Source organism: Anguilla rostrata, chromosome 11 (genome assembly GCF_018555375.3).
Source record: "Anguilla rostrata isolate EN2019 chromosome 11, ASM1855537v3, whole genome shotgun sequence".
Classification (NCBI taxonomy): domain Eukaryota; kingdom Metazoa; phylum Chordata; class Actinopteri; order Anguilliformes; family Anguillidae; genus Anguilla; species Anguilla rostrata.
The window spans coordinates 39,874,907-39,895,681 of record NC_057943.1 but is presented as its reverse complement, the minus strand read 5'-3'; the positions used below and the strand labels follow the sequence as shown (position 1 = coordinate 39,895,681).

Sequence of the window (20,775 nt, the reverse complement as noted above, 5' to 3'; positions counted from 1 at the left end):
ATTCCTCTAGGTGCGACCATACCAGATCTCTGGGGCCCGGTGAATGTAATTGGGCAAGCATCCAGCAGTAAAACAATCAGCTGTCAGTATTCTGCAGATTACACCAATAGTCTTAAATACTGGTGTAAAAAAGCTGGTGTGGATGGGTGCAGCCCTGTGGTGAACACTGAAAATAAAGAAAGAGAAGACAGAACCCAGATCAGGGATGACCCTTCCAACACACAGTTCCTGATCACCATCAGAAGCCTCACAGCACAGGACACTGGCGTGTACTATTGTGGAGTGAAGGGACATTCCTCCCTCAGTGACAGACGGGTTCCGTTGCACCTGGATGTTGAAGCAGGTAAGGGTGCTCACACTGTCATGGTCCTGTTTTCCTGTCTGTGTTTCCCCTGTTGGGCCGCCAGATGGCGGCACTTCTGTTTTGTGTCCTGCTCCCCCCCTGTTAATTGTATGATTGTTTCATTGTCTCGTTATCCCATCATTGTTCCCACCTGTGTCTTATCCCCTCCTTCTGGTTTGATTGTTTTTTGAGTTCACCTGTGTCTTGTTACCCCTGTCTATTTAAGTTCTCTGTTCCCTTGACTCGGGTGCTGGTTCCTTGTGTTTGTTCCCGATATCTGTTGGTTTCAATCGTATGTACCTGCCTGTGTTTGTTCCCGATATCTGTTGGTTTCAATCGTATGTACCTGCCTGTGTTTGTTCCCGATATCTGTTGGTTTCAATCGTATGTACCTGCCTGTGTTTGTTCTGACTTGTGTTTTGTTTTCAGACCGATATTACCTACCTGCCTGTGTTGTGTTTGACCTGCCCTTGTCCTCTACCTGCCTGTGTTCTGCCCTGCCCATGTTTGTGAGTTCCTCTTGTTTTCTGTTTTATTTAGATATTTTTTGAGTTTGTGTTATTGCCCTTCGTGGCCTTCTCTGTTCCCTACTTGTTTGCCTGTTAGTAAAGTCTTTGTTAATTTTCCCTTTTGAGTTTGTGTTTTTTTTCCCTCTGCGTTTGGGTGCCCCCTACCTGTACCGTGACAGAAGGAACCAGCCAGTGTGGGACCCAGCAGAGGTGTTTTTTTTTTTTTTTTTTTTTTTTTTTTTTGTTTGTTCGTTGTTTGTGTTTGTTTATCATGCCACCGGGGTGGTGGAGTGACCCGGAGGACTCGCCACCCAGCGACTGGGAGTCCCTCGCCCTTGAGCTTCCCAGTGCCCGGGGCGGGCGGTCACGGAGGCGCCGTGGTCGGGCTGCCTCCCGGTCGGCCAGACCTCCAGCTGCCCAGCCAGCGGTTCCCGGCCCTGCGTCATTCGAAGGGACTCGACTGGCGAGCTTTCCAGGGCCCGGCCCGCGGGGGTCCCGCCGGTCCCGTCCAGCTGCCCAGCCTGGTTCCCTACGGCTGGGGTCCGTGTTCCTGTCTCCTGCCCAGCCGGGTTCCCTACAGCTGGGGTCTGTGTTCCTGTCCCCTGCCCAGCCCAGACGGCAGGGGCCTCGGCCTGCTCCACCCCAGGTCCAGGAGGGGCCTTCACGGCCTGCTCTGCCCCAAGTCCCGGAGGGGCCTTCACGGCCTGCTCTGTCCCAAGTCCCGGAGGGGCCTTCACGGCCTGCTCTGTCCAAGTCCGGAGGGCCTACGGCTGCTCTGTCCCAAGTCCCGGAGGGGCCTTCACGGCCTGCTCTGTCCCAAGTCCCGGAGGGCCTTCACGGCCTGCTCTGTCCCAAGTCCCGGAGGGGCCTTCACGGCCTGCTCTGTCCCAAGTCCCGGAGGGGCCTTCACGGCCTGCTCTGCCTCAAGTCCCGGAGCGGCCTTCACGGCCTGCTCTGCCTCAAGTCCCGGAGCGGCCTTCACGGCCTGCTCTGCCTCAAGTCCCGGAGCGGCCTTCACGGCCTGCTCTGCCTCAAGTCCCGGAGCGGCCTTCACGGCCTGCTCTGCCTCAAGTCCCGGAGCGGCCTTCACGGCCTGCTCTGCCTCAAGTCCCGGAGCGGCCTTCACGGCCTGCTCTGCCTCAAGTCCCGGAGCGGCCTTCACGGCCTGCTCTGCCTCAAGTCCCGGAGCGGCTCCCAGAGCCACCTGGAGCCCCGGAGAGGCTCCCAGATCCGCCTGGAGCCCCGGAGAGGCTCCCAGATCCGCCTGGAGCCCCGGAGAGGCTCCCAGAGCACTGGAGCCGGAGAGGCTCCCAGATCCGCCTCGAGCCCGAGAGGCTCCAGATCCGCCTCGAGCCCGGAGGCTCCCAGATCCGCCTCGAGCCCCGGAGAGGCTCCCAGAGCCGCCTCGAGCCCCGGAGAGGCCCCCAGAGCCGCCTCGAGCCCCGGAGAGGCCCCCAGAGCCGCCTCGAGCCCCGGAGAGGCCCCCCGAGCCGCCTCGAGCCCCGGAGGCCCCGCCTGCTCAGACCCTTCCGCGGAGGCCGCCTGCTACACCCAAGTTTCGGGCTTTACTTGCGCCTCGAGCCCCGGGGGGGCCTCCGGAGCCGCCTCAAGCCCCAGGGGGGCCTCCACAGCCGCCTCGAGTCCCGGGGGGGCCTCCGGAGCCGTCCAGAGCTCCGGAGAGGCCTCCAGAGCCGTCCAGAGCCCCGGAGAGGACAACGGTTCCATCTGTTGTCCCGCAGGGTCCGCCGCAGACTGCTCTGGCCGCCCCGCAGGCTAAGCCACCTGCCTTGCCCCCTGGCGTTCGTGCTCCCCCTGGCGTTCGTGCTCCCCCTGGCGTTCGTGCTCCCCCTGGCGTTCGTGCTCCCCCTGGCGTTCATGCTCCCCCTAGTGTTCTCGTGCCCCCCAGTGTCCGTTCTTCCCCTAGTGTTCTTGCTCTCCCTAGTGTCCACACCTTGCCCCCTGGCGTTCGTGCTCCCCCTGGTGTTCGTGCTCCCCCTGGCGTTCGTGCTCCCCCTAGTGTCCGTTCTTTCCCTAGTGTTCTCGCTCCCCCTAGTGTCCACACTTTGCCCCCTGGCGTTCGTGCTTCCCCTGGCGTTCGTGCTTCCCCTGGCGTTCGTGCTTCCCCTGGCGTTCGTGCTTCCCCTGGCGTTCGTGCTTCCCCTGGCGTTCGTGCTCCCCCTGGCGTTCGTGCTTCCCCTAGTGTTCTCACGCCCCCCAGTGTCCGTTTTCCCCCTAGTGTTCTCGCTCCCCCTAGTGTTCGCCCTCCCCCCAGTGTCCGTCCTCCCCCCAGAGTCCGCACTCCACCTAATGTTCCCACGCCACCCAGTGTTCCCAACCGTGTGTCTGTGTGTTCCCCAGCCCCCGTGTCCATTTGTCTGCCTGCCTGTTTGTCTGCCTGTCTGCCCACCTGTTTGTCAGCCAGTATGTTAGCCTGTCTGTCTGCTCCCCAGGCCGTCAGCTCGACGGCCAATGTGTTCTCCCGCCTGTCTGCCTGTCTGTCGATGTGTCAGTCTGCGTGTTTCTTGTCATGTCTCCCCGTGTGTCAGGTTGTGTGTCAGAGTTCACCTCTCTCCTTCCCTCTCTGTCTGTCCCTTAGCATGTCAATAGGTCTTGCCGTGTGTCTCCCCGCCTGCTTGTCCCTTTGTCTGTCCTTGTAGGTCTCCCCGTGTTCCTGTCTGAGTCCTGTTCCCCCGTCCGAGTCCAGTCCCGAGTCCTGTTCCCCCGTCCGAGTCCAGTCCCGAGTCCTGTTCCCCGTCCGAGTCCAGTCCCGAGTCCTGTTCCCCCGTCCGAGTCCAGTCCCGAGTCCTGTTCCCCCGTCCGAGTCCAGTCCCGAGTCCTGTTCCCCCGTCCGAGTCCAGTCCCGAGTCCTGTTCCCCCGTCCGAGTCCAGTCCCGAGTCCTGCTCCCCCGTCTGAGTCCAGTCCCGAGTCCTGTTCCCCCGTCCGAGTCCAGTCCCGAGTCCTGTTCCCCGTCCGAGTCCAGTCCCGAGTCCTGCTCCCCCTCCGTCCAGTCCTGTCTGCTGCCCTTCAGTCCTGTGTCCCGTCCTGTTCCTGTCCAGTCCTGTTTCTGCCCTGAGTCCTGTGTCCAGTCCTGTTCCTGTCCAGTCCTGTTTCTGCCCTGAGTCCTGTTTCCAGTCCCGTTCCTCCTCCGCCCCGAGTTCCGCTCCAGCCCCGAGTTCCCCTCCAGCCCTGATTCCCCTCCAGCCCCGAGTCTTGTTCTTGTCTTGTTCCTGTCCTGTCCAGTCCAGCACTGAGTCTTGTCCTGTCCAGTCCAGTCCTGTTCCTGCCCCAGTTCTGTGTCCAGTCCCTGTTCCTGTCTGAGTCCTGTCTCTAGCCCCCACCCTCTGTTGACTCCCTCCCCGGGTCGGCCTCCTGGGACGTCAGGAGCCGTCCCTTGGGGGGGGGGGGTACTGTCATGGTCCTGTTTTCCTGTCTGTGTTTCCCCTGTTGGGCCGCCAGATGGCGGCACTTCTGTTTTGTGTCCTGCTCCCCTCCTGTTAATTGTATGATTGTTTCATTGTCTCGTTATCCCATCATTATTCCCACCTGTGTCTTATCCCCTCCTTCTGGTTTGATTGTTTTTTGAGTTCACCTGTCTTGTTACCCCTGTCTATTTAAGTTCTCTGTTCCCTTGACTCGGGTGCTGGTTCCTTGTGTTTGTTCCCGATATCTGTTGGTTTCAATCGTATGTACCTGCCTGTGTTTGTTCCCGATATCTGTTGGTTTCAATCGTATGTACCTGCCTGTGTTTGTTCTGACTTGTGTTTTGTTTTCAGACCGATATTACCTACCTGCCTGTGTTGTGTTTGACCTGCCCTTGTGCTCTGTTTGACCTGCCCTTGTCCTCTACCTGCCTGTGTTCTGCCCTGCCCATGTTTGTGAGTTCCTCTTGTTTTCTGTTTTATTTAGATATTTTTTGAGTTTGTGTTTTTGCCCTTCGTGGCCTTCTCTGTTCCCTACTTGTTTGCCTGTTAGTAAAGTCTTTGTTAATTTTCCCTTTTGAGTTTGTGTTTTTTTTCCCTCTGCGTTTGGGTCCCCCCTACCTGTACCGTGACACACACTGCATCATGGGTACCTGGAAGGATGCTTTAAGTCAAATCTGTTGAAATATATCTAATTTCATGTATTAATGATTATGATACTTTAAGAACCACAAATCTTAAAGTCAATTTTTTGCAAATCATTTAAACTTGTTCATGCATACCATTTTGTTTAAAAAAAATATATATAGACCATTCTGAAATGTCAACCACATCCAAGACTCCAGTAGAATCAATTCCTGCATCCACAGTAGGAAAATCAGAAAATGGGAATTGGAGGTCAACAAAAAAACAAGAAGGACCAACAATAGCAAAGAATCATCCGTAAGTAAACCATAATCACAAAACAAAAAATGCAAAAATAAGTTGAGCTTTAAACAATGCAGATTATTTTCAAAGGTTACTACAGGAAAATGATACTGTCATGACCAGGGTGACACAATAAAAATGATGTCAGATTATACATCAACGTCAGCAACGGACCCTCAAAATAATTCAACAAATGTTTTCTTCAAATCTGTGATAAATTTAAACATCAACGTAACCAGCAGCACAGAATGATGACCCTAAACAAAGCTCTCTCCATTTATGACTGCTGCACATGAACATGCTGACATGACAGAGCGTGTCTCTGTCAGAGAGTCTGTCTCTCCTGAGGAAAAGTGCCTCACTCTCATTGGTTGCCTGTTATTTCCTCCCTGATAGGGGAGCTTCATCCCTGCTGCCCACTCTTGCCATTTCCGCCAGAGCTCTTCTGCTGCTCTGCTGTGTGGCCGCTGGCGTCGCATGGAAGATCAAATGTGAGTTAATCCTTACCGGAAAGCAGCTGTCTATTTTCAATGTGGTAAGCACCTGTGACTGCTTCCCCTTTTTGGTGGCAGCGCTGTTCTTGATGGCTCTTTGGAGGGATGGCTTCACTGCAGGGGAGTTTAGACTCAGGATGCATGAAGTTAGGGCTCGCTGTTTGCTAGAGACCTTTTTCGAAGGTTCACTTCTTCGGACTCCATCTTGGGTGGATGAGTGAATACCAAGTCATTCCATGTATAAATGTTGTATCCTTGGATACCATGCTTTTGTGAATACAGTTGAGACCAAAAGTTTACATGCACCTAGGTAATTAGACATTCAAACTCAATTTCACAACTCCACACATTTCATTTTACCATACCATTTCCTGTGTTAAGTCAATTAAGGTATCTACTTTATTTCCATGAGAGGTCATTTCAAAATAATAGCTAAGAGACAGATTTATTTAAGCTTTAATATAGTATATCAGATTTTCAGTGGGTCAAAAGTTTACATACACTTTGTTAACATTTGGTGGCATTGCCTTTTAATTGCTTAATTTGAAACAAACGTTTGGGGTAGCCTTCCAAGGTTCTCACAATACTTTGCCAGATTTTTTGCCCATTTCTTCTCACAGAACTGGTGTAACTCAGTCAGGTTTGTGGGCCTCCTTTCTCAGACATGCTTTTTCAGTTCAGGGATTCAGGTCAGGGCTTTGTGATGGCCGCTCCAATACTTTCACTTTGTTGTCTTTAAGCCATTTTGTTACAAATTTGGAGGTATGCTTATGGTGCGATCACGAGAAACTGGGAAGTGGGAAAGTTCCAACCTCCGAGTGGGAGAATATACCTGAACGCCTGTCGAACTAGGAACATCTCACTAGGAAAGTGTAACGTAGACTGCAGCAGATTATTTTTGGCCCACTGGAGGGAAAACCTGATTGAAGGCTTCGGGTGACAGAAATCAAGTGTGTTTCGCAGCTCCTGTTCAGTATGGGATGTTCACACTGGGATGGGTATCAGACACTGTTGGAAGTTGCCAAAACTGAACTTCTTCAGGGCAAAAACAAACTAAGAAACATCTCTTTAAAAAATGTTATGAAGGCATTGTCCCAGCAAACTTAGAATGTTAAAGTACCAATAATAATATCTGGGCAATCAAGAGCTCCGTCATTTTCCTCCGGTCTCCTCCCATCTCAATGAAGTAGAGAGGCCCTGGACAGCACATCCTGGTCCAGAACCACAGATCTTATGCCAAATACTCTTACTGCCCCTCCGAGTTGACACTGCTGGGCACTGTGCTCCCTAGATGCACATGAGATGATCCATCATCACGTCAAGGCAGCCCAGTTCCACGTCTTCCAAGTCTCAGAAGACTAGTCTTTCACAAGCTCCTGCTGAGAGTCAGGCCTGCCCAGACCAGCCTCTATGACTCTCGGTGCTGAGAGTCTAGCCTGCCTAGACCAGCCTCTGTGGCTCTCAGTGTTGAGATTCAGGCCTGCCTAGACCAGCCTCTATGTCTCTTGGTGCTGAGAGTCAGGCCTGCCTAGACCAGCCTCTATGTCTCTCGGTGCTGAGAGACAAGCCTGCCTAGACCAGCCTCTATGTCTCTCGGTGCTGAGAGTCTAAACTGCCTAGACCAGCCTCTATGCATGCAAGCTGTTGTTATTGTGCGGTCAGCTGCTAAGATCTTTGCAGATTCACTTCCTGCTGGCAACCATGAGCAAATGAAGAGGGGGGTCGGGGGGTGGCTGTGGTTCCTGCTAGTGGCCATGTAGGACTGGGGGAGGAGGGAGGGGGCTGTGGCTCTTGCTCATGCAGTGTATCGCTTTTTCTCCCTGTTTGCACTCTATTGACGTTGTGGTTGGCCAGTGTGAAGCTGCAGCAAACAGGGCAGAGTCAGAGCTCCCCCAATGTGGGCATTGTGGTATCCCAGCATGCTCGGGGCTCAGGTAGGTCACTCAGCCAGTCATGTCCAGGGTGCTCACCCCCTCAGTATTGTGGGTAATGCCAGGAAAAGAGATCATGACCACTTTCCAGTCAAATGGCCCAGAAAAATGTCAATAAAGTTTTATAATAACAATACAGCTATTACTGTACTTCATTTTACATTTCTGATACCTTTTGATATAAAAGTCATTTCTACTTTGACCTGCTTTTGTGTCATGGTGTTTATATATTTACAAGATAAATTGGCATAATTAGTGCATTATCACTACATTATTGCCTCTTTACCCAGTTCAGTGCAATCATTTTTTAAGTTAAAATAATAATTTAGTTCCCCCAATAAAGGTGTCTTTAGAAAATGAACATGAGATACAGGGGGGAGAATATGAAATGTACTTATGTTTTCAATGAAAGTTATAATATCACAATATAATCTATATCTAATAGTTACAGTATATTGCAGTATATTGGATTTATGGGAAGGAGTATAGTGCATTTAGGAGTCACTAACTAGAATGCTTTGGGACAACGGGTAATTAAACTTATTGAATATTAAATGTTAAATAACATATTCTTTCTTTTGTTTGGCAGCAATTTTGGCGGTACTATGCTTACATTTGCGTTACAATGCAGACACCTTTGGGTTGTAACGCAGGCAGCTTTTGGGCACAGATGAATTCCTCACATCTATTAGATAAAGCAGAACAACGGATAAGAGTAGTTGCTGCTATGCCGGATGTCGGTTCCGGCTGTGAAGGTCAAATGTCCAAATAAATAATTTGTCTAGTTTGTATTTATGCGTGACAGGAAATGAGGTTTTTCACAGTATGTCAGAAGCTGAATGTGTGGGAGAGAGTAACCGAAACTAGATTCAAATAAATAAATACAATTTCTATGTATGGAGAGCTTTTAAACCACAATCCGATGACTCACCATTTCCAAACATTGAACACAGCACGATCTCACACTCTGTTTGCGTTCATATTCTTACAGTTTACCTTCACTGAACACATTGCAGAACATATAAAAAATGCTATTATTCATTGACTTGGCAAATACAAAATATGGTATGACACATATAGCGTATAAAGGCCTTAAGTCAGTCAACATGTCTAGACACATAAATGATAATGTCTTTTCTTTCTTCGCAAACACCATAGATGAGTTAATTGTGGTAATTGCATAATTTGACTATAACAACAAAACCCAATAATACTATTGTTTTGGTTATTATATTGATATACAATGGTACATTTTTGTGAAAACATGTAAAATCTATGAATAATTATATGTGGGGGGGAAACTATTTGATGATTAATACTTTATATAAATCTTTCCTCAGACTTCCTGTATGCTGGTTTTGCCAACTGGACACAATGCTTGGCTTTGCTCTACAGCTGCTTCTTGTGAAACAGTCCTGGGCTTTACATTGAAGGCCTGAGTTGGGCTAAAACAGATTGGCCGCATCTGAATCAGCACACTTGCCTACTATTGAGAACACAAGTCGCATACAAATAGTATACAAGTTTTATACTCAATAGTAGGAAAGTGTGCTGATTTTTTCACGTGGACATGGAGCACACTGACTGTCATGGAGTGTTGGGGCGAAAGGGTCCCTGGATAACTTGCTCACTTCACTGGCAACCAGGAATCCTGGGAAACAGACCTGGAATCAGGTGGTTCTAATGGAACAAACGTTCTGATTTGGAACACTTGTATGTTTAATGTAGAATGCTAGTGCAGAGATGGGAATCCCTGAATCACCTCTTTTTGATAAGGCTTGAATGAATGTGGAGATATAACTCTTAATGGTGGGGGGGTGGGGGGGAGCTTAATTCTGCCACCGACCGTTGAGGAGACGGCCAATCATGTGTGACATCATTACTGAATAACAGTCTTGGGAGGAATTACTGAACAAACTTGGGGATAATGAAGTAGCGATAGGCTGTGACATCATTGAATGTTTTCACTTTTCACATATAAACCAGAGCAGAGCTTCACCAATCACAAAGTAACTTGCTCACAACAAATAGAACAACGCTGATGGTGATTGGTGGCTACTTGCTTGAGAAATCCTTGCAGGGTGAGCTGGCGTCATGATCCCTATTTTATTATCCCAGAAAACACTGTAAGACATTTTGGGTCTAAACCAAGGCTTACTTGTGATGTCATCATAAATTCCATGGACATGTCACAGTCTTTGAAAGGATTTGCTTGATCCAAAGGATGATATTTGTTCAAGCCACTTCCTATACCCATTTTCCTCCATACCCAGCTGTCTAACCATGAGTGGCTGGGTTGCACGAGTGCCCTTCTACTGCTGATGCTCCTCAGTTCATTTGGGGCCATTTCTTTAATAATGAGGAAAACTGTCTGGCATTCATTAATGAAACTAATGAAGACTACAGGACAATGCTACGAAAACCTGCCAGTCAACACACACGTAAAATCAAAATAGAAATCACGTCATTGCTGAAGAGCTTAAGGATTAATGTAGTACAAATGAGTGCAAAATGCCACACATATGACACAAGAATCTAAAAAAAAAACAGATTGCTTTCTCTGAGGTTTTTAGGGATAAATTAAGAGTTATAGAGCTAACAAAATGTTTTAATAATGTCATACAATCTAACACAGACAAAGGAATGTTGGGAAACTCTGGGGGAGGCTAATATGACTAATTGTATTTTCAGCAGTGATCCAAAACACCCTCGAATCATGATCGTTAGAAAAAAAAATCTTGAAAATACTTTTTTTTCCTTTTGGGTGGGAAATACATTCAAGAAGAATATTCATTTAAAAAATGAGTACATTTTCAAATGCTTTGTGACTACCATGTGTAATTGTTATACACACACACTAGCCAATAAAGGAAAGCTGGGCCTGTATTCATAAAGAATGTCAGGGTAGGTGTGATGATATACTGTAGGATCAGTTTGGCCTTTTAGCTCATAATGGATGAGGTCAGGATACTGAAAGGGGAAAACTGACCCTGGATCAGCTCTCCTGCTGTGATGTGCTTTGTGAATACAGGCCCAGGGCTGCCTCCTAAGACCCGTCAATTCATGTTTGTCCCCTGTGGGGGACATGAGTCTCTAGTCATAATCTCAAGAAGCATATATGCTACTATGATGAAATCTACAGTATGTTAAAATGAGCAATCAATAAAAAAGATATATATTTGAGAGTATTTTCAGACACTCGCATTATGCCAAATATACTATATATATATATATATATATTGTAGCAGAACCAGGGGTGTGGGGTTTCCACGTCACAAGTTGAATAACTAAAACACACAAACAAAGTATAATTAAACAAGAAAAGTTTATTGGGGGAGACTCACAAAGGGGAAGGGGGGAAATCAGGCAACCAGTCCAATTCCACAATCCGTATCCGTATTCCAAAGTCCAAATCCAAAGCCGGGTTCTCAAACAAAAGGAGTCGATACACAAGCGGGTAGTCAGGCAGTCCAGGTCACAACAGTAATTCAATCAGATATTTCGCAATGCTCTCTCTCTCTCCTCACCAAACGCGTTTCCCTCACGGTACTTTGCAATTACCTCATGTTTCGGCTCTCGCTTTAAAGTGACTTGAAAGAATTGAGGAAATGTTGGGTAGCATTGCTTTGGAATACATCTTATGTAATTTCGGTGAGGCAAGATAGCCTATATTGTTTGTAGTACCGTAACTTGGCGTCATTTTGATATCAATACTTTTAATCGCAGGCCTGGATTTTGGCAGTCTGAATGAATGAGTTATAGACGGGGTATGTCTTGTATGTGTGAGTAACTTGGCATTATTGTACGTTGAAAACGTGTTTTTTATGAGATATGATAGACATGGTGCATACGGGATGTATTGGCGCAATATGGTGTGCCCAACACCCTATATGTGACTTTAAAAATAATGTTTCTGTTCAACACGAATTGCGTCAGCCACACAAAACAAGGGAAGTGTGGTCATCGCAAACATCTTGCATCACCAGCCATAGCTGGAAGGTGAAATAGGCCTCTATGTTTAAATAACTGGTCTAGGAAGTGTGAAGTACACTGGACCCCTGAGAGAATTTTGTATGTGTGTTTGCTTGATATTACATTCTAAGAATTACCCATCAATCTGCAATCTGAGTCAAGAAGAATGTGCTTTTCCATGTGATGAACTGACCAATCGTTGTCCTGAATATGAATTGAATATTACTTACGTTTTGTGAAAATGTGACATAATTTATAATGAACCACTGTGTAAAATTAATACTTCCTTTTGTCTCATCGAGTGCCAGCCAACAGGAAGTATGAGTTGAGGGGGTGATGTCAGGAAATGTCATTGCTCTACTGTTGCACAGCTAACAGAATGTTTTCATTTAGCTCCCTGTATATAGCATCCTGCTGTTTTCTGTGTGTGTGTGTGTGTGTGTGTGTGTGTGTGTTTGTGTGTGTATGAAAATCGAAGAGAGAGCGAGAGAGAGAGAGAGAGAAAAAGAGAGAGAGAGAGCTTGTATTAGTAAATTATGAGAAACACACACTTGCAAGGACAGAGCATCAGTGTTGGCCAAGATTATAGTGATGATGATGATAGTGCTGGATTGGGCATGATGAAACCTGTGTGTAAATAATTCCATAAATACTTAAAATTCTCAGCATAGCAACACAACAAAGTGTCACAGGTATAAAAACTGACTGGTGGAGGTACAAGATGAATACCCGATAAAACAGCTATACAATCAAAATATGTTGACTGTGTGTTGCAAAAGAGCTATACTTCATTATACGATTGGAAGATTAAAAGACATACTTATAATAAAAATTCCTTAAATTTATATAGCACTTTTCTCAGGACTCAAAGTGCTTTTTAAAGTGATAAGGGGGGAATTCCAATGTGAAGCGGCCACCTGGGTGATTCACGGCAACCATTTTGTGCCCAAACGCTCACCACACCTCAGCTGAGGTGGAGAAGGAGAGAATGATATACCCCTATTTTTGGGAATCCCTATAATTCATTCACACCTGTTGCATCATTCCACATCAAATGATAGAGTGTCTAACATTTTTATTTCAACGCTTGCAGATCACAATAAGATAATGTATATTTAGTGACAGAATATGAGAAGTATAGTTTCACGTCGTCTTCCTCTTCGACTGTGGGATCGTAGGGGTGACTCACCATGAAATGACACGGTTAACAACTGAGAATGTCAAACACAACTAAATTACCATTGCAGTGTTAATGGAGCCATTTTGATCATCATTGCATCATTTGATCATTTGATCATCTCTGGCTGATATCATTCAGTATTATCATGTATATTAGACAGAAGCACAAATATTGTACTAGGGGTCGGCCTGAACGGCTATATAATTTATAAAAAATTCATGTCATCGTCTGCTCTGAATTACTTAATTAGTTAAAGTAATAATCTCAAAGATTTTCATTAAAATAAATGCCTGTTAAGTCACTATCTATCGCCGAATTAGGTAACACAATGGTGATTGAGCCTATTATTATATTAATTTACATTATTATTATTATTATTATTATAATTTATGATTAAAGAACTGGGTGTCTGTGGCGACATTCCCGGGAAAAAATCACAAGCGGCGCATAGTTAGTGATGCGTTTTCCATCACCCATCAGTGGTTGGTCTGCCAGAGATTGTAGACGGAGCTAACGCAACAGGCTCGCTCTTCAACTCACTTGTGTGTGAGTGATGTACTGTTTTTTCCAGTGTCTGCTAGCATTACAATAACAGAAGGAAGGGGGATTTATGGAACCCTAAAAGGTTTTTGTGTAACATGAGAGGTCATATTGTTTGTTGATGTAGATTTCGTATTACATTTGATGACAATATAACGTTACTAAATTACATAGCCTAGCTATTTGCACAGCTAACGCTAGCTACTGGACCATGTCAAGAAAGGTAACATTAGTTTAGACAAAGTTGCGCACAGTAGCCATCTCTCATATTAGGTAACGTTGCGTTAGCTAACAATTAGAAAAAATGCTAAACGCTACCGACTGGTACCGACCTCGCAAAACCGGCTCAAATATAAAATCAAATATAAGCTACCCTCAGATACCTTGACTGTCCATCTGTGAAAGATTTAAAAAAAAAAAAAAAGGGTGGGGGGGGTTGTGTATGTAAGCATATATGATTTCCACCCCCAGAAGACACAAGTAGGAGTGGAGATGTGAGACACACAAACGGGGCGTGTCAAACTGACTAACACATTTCAGAGCACATAAATACAGACTTCACAGCTGCAGGGACAGAGCACAGAAGGACCAGGACAGAAACACACCAAAACAGAAGCAAAGGAGAGAAACAGAAACTTAACATCAAAAAAAAAAAATCTTTATTAAGTTCCAGATAACTTGAGATATCTGGGTGAGGAGTTCTGTATCTGCTGTATAGTGTCGCTGTGAAATCCTTTTCAGAGTGTTTCTGCTCTCCCGAGTAGAGCTTTGCATTATCCCACCGAAGAAGACTGGGGGCAAAGAAGTCAGGATGAGATCCACAGTCCTCGCTCTCCTTGTTTTGGGGACCTGCGCCCTGGGAGGGTGGTGTCTCCACCTCAAATCCATCTTCGTTACCTTCCCTGGAGACATACTCAAGAACAGGACCGACACCGAGCTGGCGGACGTGAGTTCCTCTCATATAATGTTCTGTTGGGGTTTGCATGTGTTTGCTATGGTGTCGTTTAGTGTCTTATTTTTGATTAATTTGTTTGGTGACTGTTAATCTGCGGGCAAAAAAAATATACATTAATTTATATAGGCTGTTGGAATTTCCATGCAGGTGTGAAACTGTTTGGGAGTTAATTTGGTTTTCAGTTATAAAAAATAAAAGGCCAATGTCTAATCATATATTGGTTTTAATCATTTAGTGACATGAACTTGATGCAGGTTCTTATCGGAAAACCTTGGTAAAATTCATCTTTGAAATACGTAAGCTATCGATGTCACGGTTGAGGAGGGTGGGACGCAATTGCGGACCGAGGGGATCTAAAAGTTAACCCTGAGGGATAACCACCAAATCGCTGAGCGATAGAAAGGGAAGGGGAAAAACCAAATAATAAAGAGCGAAGTAATTGCTCTCTCCACTCACTGAAACTTCTGTCAGCGGGCTCAGAAAACTAAAAGAAATGAAACACCGCCGCAGCGTAGCTGCCCAAAAAGAAAACCCCCACTAGAAAAACAGAGTGGGGTCACTTACAAAAGAAAAAGGATATTCGCAGCCTGGCGGGTAGAAAACAAAAAAAACTAAAGAGACGAGGGCAAAATTTCCTCCACAGCGCAGAGAGATAACCAACTCGAGAAGAAACTAAACGGTGCTCAAATCAGGCAGATAGGATCAACACGGTAACTTCTGCCGATTCTCACACCCCTACACACTAAGAGTCTGACAAACAATGAGTCTGCGCTGAACCCCAGAAATCAGGGGCTACATATAGGCCTCCTACACCTGACCCTCATCAGGGACAATTAGCTCAGACAAATACCTGTGAGGTGCTATCACCTCACCATAGTACTCATACACATGCCCCTCGTCAGGGTCAATTAACCCGCAGAAATCAGAGAGAGAGGTGCCACCACCTCACAATTGAGGCATTGACAAAATTTGTAGAAACTGTCATTGATCCTTGAGTTTCTTCTATAATGTTTAATCTAAAATTGCCAATAATGTGCAGGAATTGTAATGAGTGCCTAAAGGTTAAGATATTTCAAATAAAGTATTTATCCCAGGTCTGATTTATGATTTGCCTAGATAAAGGCTATTATTAAATTAGACCAGATTAAATTTGATTACGGTCAATTTGACTCAATCAGACAGAAATATTTATCTCACTGTATAATGATGAAGAGTTTATTAGATTTCAGTGAATTTGGCTGTATGCGATTAAAGTTATGTATATCACATGTGAGAGGACCAGATTATATTAGATTACAGTAGAAATGACTGTATGATTTTTTTGATGTAAGGTCACAAATATGTGATTAGAATGTTCTTAACTGAACATTCTAATACTGATGTAACAATCACTACTGGGGATTGAAGGCAATGTTCTAGAACACTGACTTATTATTTGAAGAAAAAGGAAAAAAACATTCCAAAATACCTACTCTTTAAAGTGTCAAAGCGATTTGTCTGACCAGGGAAATGACTGTGTCCTTCTCAGGACTACCTACGGCGGTTTGGCTACATGAATGTTCAGCACCACAGTGGCCTGGAGCCATCCATGTCCATGTCCAAGGCTCTGAAGATGCTGCAGCGGCAGTTTGGCCTGGAAGAGACCGGAGAACTGGACCAGCCCACAGTCACCGCCATGAAACAGCCCCGCTGTGGAGTCCCCGACATCCACAACTATCAGACGTTCGCGGGTGACCTCAAATGGGACCACAACGACATCACTTACAGGTACTGGGGGTATGGGACGGCAGAGGAAGGGCTGTCCAATCACATACAGGATCTGTTCCCTGGTCCATCAGTGACTCTACTGATGTTGTGCTACTGGGCAAATTGATGTTCCATTCTCCCATTAATCCCTTTGATCGATCCTGTATCATCTTACAGATCCTATTTTGCAGTGGTTCGCATGCTATAGTTCAGGAGGGGTTGAGGGAGTCTGTTAGAAGGTAGATGCACTGTGACACAAGTTTAGGAATTACTTATTCGATCTCTCCCAGAATAACTGGACACTGTGTGCTTGTTCAGAAATGGTCCATTCCAGGTTAACTGAACGTTGTCTATGGTTGCGCCCCGCAGGATCTTGAACTATTCTCCGGACATGGAAGCCTCCGTGATCGATGATGCTTTTGCGCGAGCGTTCAAGGTGTGGAGTGAGGTCACCCCACTGACGTTCACCCGCCTCTATGACGGGACCGCTGACATCATGGTGTCCTTCGGGAGAGCAGGTGAGCCCAAGACCAGGTGCTTAAGGGGCTGCCCAAATGGACCTGATTAACAGCTGCCTCTACCTGCTGTTCCAGGGCCAGCTTTTAAGTTTGAGGTTAAATTACGACTTTGCCAAATCATTCTGGACACCAGGGTTGAGTTTCAAAACCATTTCAGTGCAGTCAGCTGAGTTAAGCAAAATTCTAGTTCAATGCCCAAACAAGCTGAGTGCACATAGTTTATACTGAGGCTACATCACAGTCCTGAATGCGCCCAACCAATCAGCAGCCCACCTTAGACAATATTCCGTGAGTTACAGTTCACAAACTGAATTTCAGTTAATTTCCTGAATTGACTGTATAGAACTGAAATGGAACTGAAACTCCAACCCTGCTGAATACTGACCGTAGATCAGCCCCCTGTCTGAGAAAGAGACAGAAACAGTTTTAATTTTGAACCTCCCCAAGGGGAGATTGCGATAAAAAAACTCAATGTATGTGCAGTGCATGATGGGAAGTAACACAGCAGGCAAAAGGATGGGAGCGACGTGCGATTTCGGTTTTTGTTCCAGATCACGGAGATCCCTACCCATTTGACGGCAAAGACGGCCTGCTGGCCCACGCCTACCCCCCAGGGGAGGGGGTTCAGGGCGATGCCCACTTTGACGACGATGAGTTCTGGACCCTTGGGAAAGGACTGGGTAAGGAAGCATCATAATTACTGCTCCTGATACACTCATCGCACTGTCCTTAACAAGCAATGTGCATCTTTATTTACGCTCTCTTATATTTAATTATGACATGCCAGTTAGTGAGTTCACATGCAACCATGTGAACTAACTGGTTACCAGTCTCATATGTGGATATAGCTGAATTAGAATATTGAGAACATACAAAGCCGGACTCATCACAAATCATCATCACGTGACTCTGGTGGATCCACAAGCATGGCCCTCATGATTGAGCAACTTTGCAAATGTTTCTTGGTGATGACCCAATATTAGAATCCATTCCAATGTAAATGTTTTTCACTTTTGGGGCAATTTTAAAAACATTTTAGAACATTTATTTTTTCTGAAAAAAACATCTTTCACAGGACAAATGTGAACCTACTGGTTTACTAAAACAGTTATTATACATTTTAAGTTAACGTGTCTGACAGAATCTGCTGAAACTTATTTATGAAAAAGTTGAATCCTGTTTACAGTGGTGAAGACGCACTATGGCAACGCTGAGGGTGCGATGTGTCAGTTTCCGTTCGTGTTCGAGGGGAAGTCATACTCCACCTGCACCACCGAGGGGCGCTCTGACGGCCTGCCCTGGTGTGCCACCACAGCAGACTACGGCAGAGACAAGAAGTACGGCTTCTGCCCCAGCGAACGTGAGTCTGCGGCTGAATTTTGGGGAAACAGAGCTTAAAGCAGAAGAGAACCCTCCCTTGATGAATTTGCTTTAAGAGATCCAGTACTCTCAAAACAAATGTGTTAAAAACAACACCTAATGCGTACTTTTCTTTAACACACCTCCTAGTCAAGGGCAACACATTTTGTGTTACTTTCCATACAGTTAAAAGTCTCCATTTCTAAGACATAAATTGTATATTTGTAACACAAAAGTAGTAACTTTGACACAAAATTAAAAGTAGCAATGCAAAAAGTGTGTTGGATATTAATGCATCCTCTTGCAGCACATGTGAAATTTTACTGTTAATAGAACAGAACTTGAACAAATTTTCTTAAATAACGTGTAATGCAATCACTCAACGCTCATTTTAAGTTTTTAATGTTCTCAGTTTAAAGGATTCTCTCCCTCTCCGTTGCTGTTGTTTTAGTCTTGGGCCTTCTGAATTATGCCTGTGCAGCTGAGAAATCTGTACTTGTACACACTCTAGATGAGTTTGTGGTGGGTTTGCGTCCACACATGCACTTCCCTGCTCTCCTTTCCCTCAGTGCTGTACACGTTTGACGGTAACAGCGGCGGGGCTGCGTGCGTGTTCCCCTTCGTGTTCCTGGGCGAGACCTACGACAGCTGCACCACGGAGGGCCGCAGCGATGGCTACCGCTGGTGTGCCACCACCAAGAACTACGACCAGGACGAGAAATACGGCTTCTGCCCAAACCGCGGTGAGGGGGCGCTGCGGGGCAGACGGGGTGGGGTTTAGGGTTCGGGGTTCGGGTTCGAGTTTAGGGTTCGGGTTTAGGGTTCGGGTTTAGGGTTGGGTTTAAGGTTGCGGTTAGGATTAGTGTAAATGTAACCACATGAACACAATAGTAGTTCTGTAATGGTGTGGCGCACATTTTCTTGGCTTGGTTTGGGTGCAGTCATATGCTTGGAAGGCAAGGTCAATGTCAGCCTTTTCTTAATGGTAGTGTTGGGAAAGTGAGGCTTCATGAACCTCACATTGGGTGGAACTAAAATTAGCTGTCAGTCACCACAGTATTCCGTTGTGTGAACCAATTACGTTGCGGTTTCAGATAACAGTGCCTGAGGCAATCTGCATAAAACAGTCAGCATTTAGTGATTCTTGTGACTAAGTGTTCTAAAAATATCCCTAGATGAGGCTGCCAAGACAAATATTTTTGCTATAAAAACAACTGATCTGGGTTTCATAATTATTTAAAAATGTGAGTAAGCCTTTAGACAACAGTAAAAAGAAAATATTTTGACACTTTTTTCAATTTTAACTAGCATCTAAACAATTAAAGTATTTCAAATACATATTTAATCCAGATGAATAATAATAATAATGATGTGATGCGCTCCCTATGACAGACACGGCTGTGATTGGTGGAAACTCTGAGGGAGAGCCCTGCCAGTTCCCCTTTAAGTTCCTGGGAAACACGTACGACTCCTGCACCAGCGAGGGCCGCGGAGACGGGAAGCTGTGGTGTGCGACGACGGGCGACTACGACCGCGACCAGAAGTGGGGGTTCTGCCCCGACAAGGGTGAGCGCGCCGGGGGCCGCCCTGTCCTTCTCACGGGGAAACACAAATCACAAAACGCTCTGAGAACGTACGACGTCTGGCCGTTCTGTCCATCTCAGCTACGTCACATACAGAAGGTAGAGAGGTTCCGCTGCCGTGTCCAGCCTGGACCTGAACGTTCTTAGCCGCCATTACCAAACCCGGCGAGCTGCTCCACACGTTGTCAACTCTTTGGGTGAGAAGCTTCCTGAAATCCATGTAGCATGTAGCATTAGCGCACTTCCACTTATGCCCCCCTCGGGTTTCTGACAGAACTCAAACTGAAATACCCTCTCCAGTTCACTTTGTTTTTTACTTTTTTAAATCAATTTCATTGTCTAAATCAGGTACCCCACTTCTTTCTGAAGTCTTTCCTTATAACTTTTACAAGTCACCCCTCACACCAATTGTTTGATTGCGCTCAGATTGAATGGTAATATCCCTCTACCAAGATTTCACGAGATTCTCTCAAGATTAAAGGTGTATTAAAGATACGTGACTCATGCGTGACGGTGTGTTTGTCTGACTTTCCCTCAGGCTACAGCTTGTTCCTGGTAGCAGCTCATGAGTTTGGACACGCTTTGGGTCTGGACCACTCCACCGTCCAGGAGGCCCTCATGTTCCCCATGTACAGCTACGTGGAGAAGTTGTCCCTGCACCAAGATGACATTGAAGGCATCCAGTATCTCTATGGTCAGTTATGAACAGCGAAATAAAGCTAAATTCACATTTGTAACCATTTTGCATCGGAGCCGGAGATTGCATGTATTTTTGCAATGTCATTCATTTTCCCTCAGTACATAAGAAAGAAATATGAATATTTCATTTGCAATTTCAAAATTGCTGCAATTTTAACTTTGCAGAATAGATTTTTTAAATGTTTTTTTTTTCAAGAACTTCATTGCTTTCAATTACCAGTAATGATTGTTACATCAACATTAGAATGTTCAGTTATGAACATTCTAATCACATATATGTGATCTTACACCTTATGTCTGTCTTTTTGTTTCTCTTTTTCCTTTTTTGGGCCGCCAGATGGCGGTAGTTTTGTTCCTTCTCCCTGTTTAATTGTTTTATTGGTTCCAATTATTCTATTATTGTTTTTCAGTTGTGTCTAGTTATCCCTTCCCTCTGTGGTCTGATTTGCATTTGCCCTCCTGTTCGTTGGGGCTTGTCTATTTAAGCTTCTTCTTCCCTATGGGGGTGGTTCCTTGTGTTTCCCCTTTTGTTTCGGTGGTTTTTCACCCGGTCTGCCCTTTTTCCCGCCTCCGTGTTGCCAGAGTTTTCCGTGTTTTCC

General features: G+C 45.8%; 2 protein-coding genes across 8 annotated transcripts in view; both read left to right on the top strand.

Moving 5' to 3' along the window:
• Nucleotides 1–20,775, top strand: part of LOC135234927 (matrix metalloproteinase-9-like) — a 91,929-nt gene that overhangs the window by 7,122 nt on the left and 64,032 nt on the right. For 4 of the 6 annotated variants that reach the window (XM_064300046.1, XM_064300052.1, XM_064300049.1 and 1 more), the window contains exon 9: nt 5,145–5,214. In XM_064300046.1, coding sequence (XP_064156116.1) covers nt 5,145–5,214 — 70 coding nt within the window. Of the gene's footprint in view, nt 1–5,144; nt 5,215–5,595; nt 5,691–8,964; nt 9,434–20,775 lie in introns of those variants that run through there. The other 2 variants (XM_064300051.1, XM_064300048.1) reach the window with 2 other exon arrangements.
• mmp9 (matrix metallopeptidase 9) overlaps nt 13,885–20,775 on the top strand; it is a 21,639-nt gene continuing 14,748 nt past the window's right edge. Inside the window, exons 1-8 of one of the 2 annotated variants that reach the window (XM_064300039.1) lie at nt 13,886–14,262; nt 15,800–16,038; nt 16,387–16,535; nt 17,087–17,215; nt 17,722–17,895; nt 18,464–18,637; nt 19,287–19,460; nt 20,016–20,171. In XM_064300039.1, coding sequence (XP_064156109.1) covers nt 14,128–14,262; nt 15,800–16,038; nt 16,387–16,535; nt 17,087–17,215; nt 17,722–17,895; nt 18,464–18,637; nt 19,287–19,460; nt 20,016–20,171 — 1,330 coding nt within the window. In that variant the 5' untranslated portion in view covers nt 13,886–14,127. Of the gene's footprint in view, nt 14,263–15,799; nt 16,039–16,386; nt 16,536–17,086; nt 17,216–17,721; nt 17,896–18,463; nt 18,638–19,286; nt 19,461–20,015; nt 20,172–20,775 lie in introns of both variants that reach the window. The other variant, XM_064300041.1, reaches the window with a different exon arrangement.